The sequence below is a fragment of the Crocuta crocuta genome, unplaced genomic scaffold, assembly GCF_008692635.1.
Source record: "Crocuta crocuta isolate KB4526 unplaced genomic scaffold, BGI_CrCroc_1.0 scaffold61, whole genome shotgun sequence".
Classification (NCBI taxonomy): domain Eukaryota; kingdom Metazoa; phylum Chordata; class Mammalia; order Carnivora; family Hyaenidae; genus Crocuta; species Crocuta crocuta.
In genome coordinates this window covers 7,327,216-7,335,570 of record NW_027528369.1, presented here as the reverse complement: position 1 = coordinate 7,335,570, position 8,355 = coordinate 7,327,216, and the positions used below count along the sequence as shown (strand labels likewise).

The 8,355-nt window shown below is 59.9% G+C and overlaps 1 protein-coding gene across 1 annotated transcript in view; it reads right to left on the bottom strand.

Annotated features, from left to right (window-relative positions):
• OSGIN1 (oxidative stress induced growth inhibitor 1) overlaps positions 1–8,355 on the bottom strand; it is a 29,482-nt gene that overhangs the window by 8,647 nt on the left and 12,480 nt on the right. Inside the window, 1 exon segment of the mRNA XM_077754067.1 lies at positions 3,770–3,868. Within this exon segment, the coding sequence (XP_077610193.1) occupies positions 3,770–3,868 (99 nt within the window).

The window sequence follows — 8,355 nt, the reverse complement described above, 5'->3', positions numbered from 1 at the left end:
AGAAATGTCCTTGCTGAAAGCTCTCTGTGCCTAGCAACTTTAATTCTCATGCAAACCCACTTCACTGACGTGAAAACTGAGGCTCAAGGAGGTGAGGCCCTGCCCCCGAGGTCACAGAGCCGGTGGTGACTGAACGAGGGTTTGGCACCCGTGGTTTGAGCCTGCCTAGACTCCCCAAAGCCCCCAGAAATGAGCACGCAGCCTGCTCCCGGAGGCCTGAGCACACCCACCCTGGGCACACCTTCACCTCTCTGGTCCCTCTGAACGTTCCGTCCCCCAGTGAAGAGAGGCACTCCCTGAGCCTTCTTACTGCTCTTCCTAGAAGGTTCAGACACCCATTTACCACCAGGGCTCTTGGGATCCAAGTCCAGTGCTCCCTCCCAGAAGCCTCTGGATCCACACGCATGAGGTCACGACCCAGGGGACACTCCTGTGTAGCGTCCCAAAGTCCCGAGCAGCCAAAAGCTCTCATGACCTCGTTAGAAGGCGACTGCCAGCTGACAGCAGGTGACCCGAAACCAGGTCCATTACATTTATGCTTTTTAGTTTTGTGGTGTTGGGGACTGTCACCTGTATTAGGTTAACTTTTTGTTTGAATCCCCTTCCCCTCCCCCAACGGCTGAAGGTGACAAACGCCAACAGCAAAAAGCTCCCGTGAAAGACTGACTGTAACTCCCAGAAACAAATCGATATAAGAGGAATGGAAGTAGCGGCCTCTGTAAATGATGTTACTTCGAAGTTTGCAGCACTGGCGCTTTCAGGGTTATTAACGCTTAAAGCTGCTCCAAGACTCTGAAGCACCTGTGCGGCTGCATTTGTTGGGCACCTCTGGTGGCCCTCTGCTCATTTGACTTTGATGACCCCCCCCACCCCCACCCCGGTGCACAGAGGGGCTGTCTTGCCCAGGAATGTCCCAGACGATGGCCCTGAGTGCGAGCCCAGGCTGTGGTAACTGTGTTAAAGGCTGCATGATGACAGTCGCCACCAAGAAAGTGATACTAGGCTGAGAGGCAGGGTGAAGGTAAGAAGGGTCCCTCAACACAAGTGCTACCTCCCGCAGCCTGGGCGCACCCCCACCCCCCGCCCTGCGCCTCCTCCCTCTGGAACCTTCCCCACCCAGAGCTCAAGAGTTCAGAGGTTCCCCAGTCCCCTGGTGCTCAGCACCCCAAGCCTTCTGTCAGACGCCAAGTGCAAGTGCAGGGACCCCGGGGGTGGCCGGTGCAGGCAGGGACCAGACAAGCTCCCGGCAGCACACAGGCTGGCCACGCCTCTTTCCTGCCAGGAGCCGCGTCATGTGGGCTGGGCGACAGCGAGCGGCCAGGGCGGAGGGTGCCAGGCACCCGGAGACGGGCATGGCCAGGAGGGCGGAGGAGGAACCCAGCGGCGGCGGGCAGAGCTTCGAGTGTGGGCCTGTGGGCCACCCTGCCCGGCCACGCCCCTGTCTGCCGCCCCCAGGCCTCGCTCAGGCCACTCACCTGACCGGCAGGCCTTGGAGGGAACCCGGGGAGCCTGACCTGGCAGGCGCCGGGAGGGCCGGGGTCACGGAGCCACCGGGGAGCGGGCTGCCCTTGCCTCGTGGGGACCGGGGACCGAGGAGGCTGTGCGAGTCCGGAGGCGAGGGTATTTCACGGGCTGGGAGGAGGCGGGCGGNTAGACCCAGGAGCGGCCTTAAAGGGGCCCCGCCCCCGGGGGTGGGGGGTGGGGGTGGTCAGGCTGGCCCCCACCCTGAGGCTCAGTCGGTAAACAGAGGATCCAGGGAAGCCCCAACCGAGCCAACCTGGTCTTTTCTCTTAGGGAGGTGAGGACCTTGGAGTGGAGAAAGGCACACAATCTGGTTGCACTTGGTACCCATTTCCCCCCCGACACTTCTCCACTCCGCCCCACCCGACCCAGTGACACACCTGACATCAGCCTGCCCAGGGTGAGACCCCGGGCTCTGCCACTTCCTGCGCAAGCTGCCTCAGTTTCCTCATCTGAGAAATGGGGCTGGCTAACGGCTCTCTCCCTCCTGGGGTGGGTGTGGTATGTAAGTGACATCATTCTTGGCTCCGTGGTTCACGTCTTTCTTTCTTCCTTATTCTTTCCCTGCGCACCTCACATTTTGCTGATCCTTACCTATTAAATTACTTCATTGTCCGTCTCCCCAGACCAGGATGTGGGTCCTGCGTGGGCAGGGGAGTGTTTCCATGTCTGCTTTATCTCGAATCTAGAATGCTGCTCTGCACACAGTAGGCGCTCAAGAAGGAAGGGGGGGAGGGAGACAGGGAGGCAGGGACAGAGTTGGGACAGTATTTGCCCACAGACCTCAGTGCACATCAGCTGTGATTTTCATTACTGACGTGCACGCCGCCCCCTCCATCCTTTCCTGGCTGGACGGCCTGTGGGAAGCAGGTGAGAACTCACCTTCCAAAATTAAGGGGGCACCGAGAACACTCAGTGACGAAGAAAATAGTATTTCAGTGCAAAAGCTTTCTGAAAACCCAAACCAGGGGTGCCCGGCTGGTTCAGTCGTGCGACTCTTGATCCTGGGGCCGTGAGTTCGAGACCCACGTCATGTATCAAGATTATTTAAAAAAAAAAAAAAACAAACTTAGAAAAAAGCAACAGTGATGCACAAAGTGAAAGAACAACAAAATATTAACATTGCAAAGCCACACGGGATCTGAAACCGTGCCCTGCCGAGCCACACTGGAGCCTGAGCAAAAAGAAGAATCAGAATCCTGATGCTGTCTTTATTTAACACTTTGCTATTTTTCTTCATCTTGGAGGCTTGGCATTACTCTTGAGTTTTAAAAATGCCACAAGAACACACCCCTGTGGGTCTTGGTCGTGGACCGGTTTTGGCGCCCCCTAGATTTGTGCCTGCGGTGAGGTCTCTCNCTCAGACTGTGAGGCTCTATTGGGGACAGAGTGTGGTGCCCACCAATGAAAGATAACCTCTGAGGACGCAGAGTCCTGCTCAGACCAGCAGGGACAGACGGGCAGACAGAAGACACAGAGCGGGGAGGGAGGCGGGGGGAGGGGGAGAGAGGCGAGCTGGCACACGGAGGGCCGGGGGTTGGAGGGTTTAGGGGGCAGCGTGAAGAGCAGGGTGGAGGAGGGAGAGCCTGGGCTTAGGGAGGAGATTAGGGGTCCTGAGCGGGGAAGGTGGCCACACAAGGCTACACCTGAGGGGACCCCCTCCCTCTTGCCTGCGCTCTCCTCCTTGGGGGCTCATGGGTATGTGCCCTGTGCCCGGGACCCCACTCTCAGAAGGGCCCTGGGTGTGGTTTAAAGCTCTGCTGTCGCCACTGTACAATCCTTACTCATTTTTGAACCAGGGGCCGCGCAGATCACATGATGGGCTGGACTGGGCTGCACGGAGAGTGCTGGGCTGGGTGAGAGGGGCCCGGGCGCGGCCCCCTGGGCTGGGTGAGTTCGGCTAAGGCGTGGCCCCCTGGAGCCTCACTTTGCCCACAGGGAAAAGGCACCACAGTCCCGGGCCCCTGGGCAGCAGTGCTCGGCGGGGTCCTGTGACACGGTGCATAGCAGGGGGCTGGGGGGGGCTTCCAGCCCCTCCGTGGGTGTGCTGTGTGCCCTCGGCTGGGGCCTCCCTCTCTGGGCCTCTGTTCCAGCCGCGGCCTTGTTTCCCACACTCCCCGACACTCTGAATGAGCACCCTCCGGGCACCAGGAGCCCCGACGGCGACGGCCCGGGGAGGGCGGCTTCCGTGGAGGGCAGCTACGCTCACCACTATCCCCCCGACGCAGACTGGCTCCCACGGACGTACCTCTGGCCCAGGCCGCGTCCTTCGCCGGCCGCCTCGCCGTCTCCGCTTCCCCATCCCAGGGCTCCGGTCTGGAACTTCCAGTGTGTTTGGATGCGTAAACTGAGGCAGAGAGAGACACCCCGGGGTCAGAGGCTCCCCCTGGAGCGTCTCAGCCCACGTTGGGCGAGGCTGAGGTTTGGGGTCTGGAGAGNCCCTTTTCCGGATTTTGAAAATTTCCTGATATGGAGAAGTGTGGGCGAGATGTGGACTTTCTTCCCTGTCGCCTGTTTATCTGCCAAGAGATTGTGGGAAATAGAATGTGTTGAGTTGCTTCCAAAAAGCTTGACCAGGACAAAGACCGATAATGTCATGGGCCACAAAGGGATGGAGGTCAGGGGACCACGGAGAGGGAAGGCAGGTCTGTGGAGGCCGACTCTGGGTGACCGGCTCTCTCGGACTCCTCGGGGCGCCCCGTCCCCTTTAGCCCCTGAACCCAGATTTGCTGGAATGGATTGGAAGGCGTCGCAGATACAGATACGGGCACCCAGGCGACGTAACTGTGTATAAGAAATAAGCTTTAGTGTCAATATGTTCCGTGCAATATTGAGGAGATACTTACACCACACAATTTTTTTTCATCATTTATCTGAAATCAGTTAATTTCAACCCCTCTTTTATTTGGCAAATCTAGCTGTTAAGTGTAAAGTACACTCGATTTTGAAGAGTTAGTACAAAAAGAAGAAAGGAAAAATGCCCCTTTAGCCATTTCTATATGGATCGTGTGTTAAAATGAAAATGTTAGAGACGCCTTGGGTTAAACGGGACAGAGCATTGAGATTATGGTCACCTGTTTCTTTTTACGTGCTTAGCGCCGCGCCGGGAACAGGCACACATGTGACTCCCGTCAGGCCTCTAGTGGACGAGCTGCTGGCTGGCCGTGTAGACCGGGACGTTCCTGGATTTAGCAGCACAGGTCCCGAAAGCCCCGCTGCATTCCAGGAACTCGCTCAGGGCCGGGAAACCACAGCCGCCGGGCATGCGGAGCGCAGCAAGCAGCGGGCCCGTGTGACCTGGGAGAGGGTTTCCCTTCCCAGCCTCAGTTTTCCCATCTGGGCACTGGACTTGCAAGGTGCTGACCGCAGAGGGAGGGGCCCAGCAGTAGGGAGGGGCTCAGATACAGCAGCCCCCCGCCAGCCCGCCACCCTGCAGGGGCTGGGGAGCTGGGGAACCAGTGGAAGGGAGGACTGGCCAGCTTCAGGGTGCGCCCCTGGGGGTCCTGGAATTGGGAGGCTCCCCTGTCAAAACCACCATGTCTCTCCCCCCACCAAATCCTACGACTGTTCATTCCCGGGGGCTGCTCTGGGCCCTTCCGCCTCCCTTCTCCCTGTGGCGGTTCCCTTAGCGCTGCCACTGGCTAGTGGACAGGATGTACTTTATGCACGCAGCTGAGGCTCAGAGAGGCCAATCTTGAGCCTGAGGTCACACAGCATGAGTGACAGAACTAGGGCTTGAACTCGAGGCTGGGACTGCAGGGTCTGGACACTTCCAGGGGAAAGGGGGACAATGAGCTAACAAAGGAACAAAGTCTCCTTCCCGCCTGGGAAGAGCAGAAGCATGGCCTGGGGAACTCTCCAGAAGGGCCTGCCTGCCACCACGGCCACCCTTCTTTCTGAGGTGCCTGCCCTGTAAGGGGCTTCAGGGACTGAGGCATTTAATCTGTACACGAGGCCAGTGAGGAAAGTCTGCACAGGACCCTTACTTTCCCATTCTACAGGTGAGGAAGCTGAGGCCCAGAAAATGTAAGACGTGACCCCAAGTCGTGGCAGGCGGTCGAGTGGGACTGTGGCTGGCTCTCCCAGCTGCCCTGGCATGACGGGACCTGGCCCTTCCGGCACGTGACGCTAGAGCTAATATTTGCTTCCCCCATTTACAGAGCTGTACCGCCAGCTTATCGGTCTGAGTCCTCACAGCCAGGGGCCGGGCAAATATTTTCAATAACAAGTTTAGTTTACAGATGAAGAAACCCAGGGGGACTTGCCCAAGGCCACTCTTCCCAGTGTGATGAGGGGCGGAGGGGAATCAGAATTGCCTCTCTATCTGTGGCAGGGCCCAGACGCCCCAGGACAGTGGTGTGAGCTGTCCAGCGTGGGTTCATGACCCGGGGAATCACCGCGGATGCCTGGGGAGATGAGGTCAAAGCTGGGGGAGGCCAGGGCCCCCTCCCCACCCGCGGAGGGGGGGGTCAGGAGCCACAGGCGGAGTGCAGGGTGGGCCCCCAGAGGAGAGTGTGCCCAGGAGGAGAGTCTGACAGGGGGCTCAGCCCCATCCCGCGGCCACATTCTCTGCCTCCTGATGCACCCCTGCTTCTCCTTAAAAACCAAGGGGAAAGTTACAGCGGGAAAGTGACTGCCTCTGCCCTACGGTCAGGGTGGACAGGGGCTTCAGCCCAGGAATCGGACAAATGGGGACTCTGACCCCATCACGTTCCGCTGTGTGACTTTGGGCAAATGACTCAACCCCTCTGAGCTCCCACGGCCTTGCATGTGAGATGCAGCCGTGTGAGCAGAACTGAGCAGCCCCGCTGCACAGGGGAACGGCCTGGTGGGAACTTAAAGCTGTAATAACTCCCAGGCCTCGGTCGCAGAGAAGCTGACCTCGCTGGGCTGGGGGGCAGCTGGCTCCGGGGAGTTTGGCCAGCAGTCCCCATGTGCAGCAGGGCCGGGAGCCTGTCCCCGCAGCGGCCCGGGGAGGCGCCCCTCCGGCCCCGGCCGCCGGTCCTTCGTAAACCGCATTCCGTGTGCAGCTGCAGGGGCGGTCACGAGGCCTGAAAGAGAAACCGGCTGCGGAGGAGCCAGACCACCAGGACGGCAGGCGCTTGCTGGCGGGGGNCGAGCCTCGACGTCCCCTTACTCACTGACCGCGCGCGGCTCGGTTTCCCCGGCTCGGCTCCGTGCCGCTGACCACGCGTCTGCACGGCCCTACCGCGAGCCCGGAATTCCGGGGGACCCCCACGCGGGAAACGGCCACGATGGGCCAGGAGACCCCCTCCGCCCCCCCCCCCCCCCCCCGCGAAGGTGCCGATATTAACAGCCACGGCTGTGAGCGACTTCCGTGCCCGCTGCTGACCTTGGGTCAGCGGGTGGTGGCGAAGGCCCCGACGGACACACTCCGCGGCCTTCGAAAAGCGCAGCTGGGGAGCCAAAGCCGGCGTGGAAGTTCAGGGTGATGGGAACAGAAGTGGACTGGAAACAGCGGTGATTCCTGCCTGTCACATGGGCCTGGGGGCAGCACCCGGGAGTGACTGGGGACAGCGGGGAAGTGAGGCTGATGGCAGGGGCCGGGGTCTCATGGGTTTTTGGGTTCCCATTTCATCACCTCTGTGTGATAAACAATCATCATCATAGCGTAAAACCACGTTTTGAGACAAGGACCTTCTGTGGTTAGTTCATAGACGTACCGCAGGCGTCGGTGCGGGCCCGGACCACCGCGCTCGCTCAGTAAGTACGCATCGGACAAATCCGTGAATCCCGTGGCTTTCAGGCTTTCCGGGTAGGCCCTTAAATCACGGCTGAGCATGAAGAGAGCCCTCCTTATGTCACAGGCGTATGGACTGGCATGCCGCGGGTCCTCAGGGAGCGGTGGACACCCCTCGCCTCTGTGCGGCGCCATTNCCCCCAGCCCCCAGCCCCACTCCCCCAAGACATCCTTGGGGGCGCTAGTTCTGACCCTGTGCTCCCCAGACCAGCAGCAGCAGCGCCTGGGAACGTGTCAGAAAGGCAGAGGCTCGGGACGCCTGGGTGACGCAGTCGGTTAAGCGTCCGACTTCGGCTCAGGTCATGATCTCACGGTTCGTGGGTTCGAGCCCCGCGTCGGCCTCTGTCAGACAGCTCAGAGCCTGGAGCCTGTTTCAGATTCTGTGTCTCCCTCTCTCTCTGACCCTCCCCTGCTCACGCTGTCTCTCTCTCTCTCTCTCAGAAATAAATAAAACATACAAGAAAAAAAAAAAGAAAGGCAGAGGCTCAGGCCCCCACCCCGGCCCCACAGCCTGAATTTTCACAAGGCTTCTGGGTGATTCTCTCCAGGTTTTGATCTGCTGCTGAAGGAAAGGACGAGAAGTTCCATCAAAGGCTCTTCCTGTGCCTGCAGACAGTCCTCTGACTTGACCGCACTTGGGGGTGCGGGTCCCCTCCCTACAGGCTGGTAATCCGTAAGCAACCTGCGGTCTGGGGCTGGAGTTGCAGCGCGCGCCTCATCTCTCGGAAAACTGGGGCCCCGCCTGCTCATCCCTGCCTCTGAGGGTCCTGCCGCTGAACTGCGAGCCCCAGGCCCCTGGCACGCTGGGAGGTGGGCCTGCAGCGGAAGGAAGCCCCCCAGACTCCGGGCTGCCGGGGACGTCCGGCCAGCCCTTCCAACAGGCTTCCAGGCCCTTCCGTGCAGCCCCTTCCAGCCTAGGTTTGTGGTCCTGGGCGAGAGGCCGGAAGCAGCCCTGGGGCTCCTGAGCTGTTCTCTCTCTGGCATCCGTGGCTGTTGCCCCTTGGCCCCGGGGAGCAGGGGGCATCACTGTCTTTGTTACATTTGGCCCACGTGCTACTAAAAAAAAAAAAAAA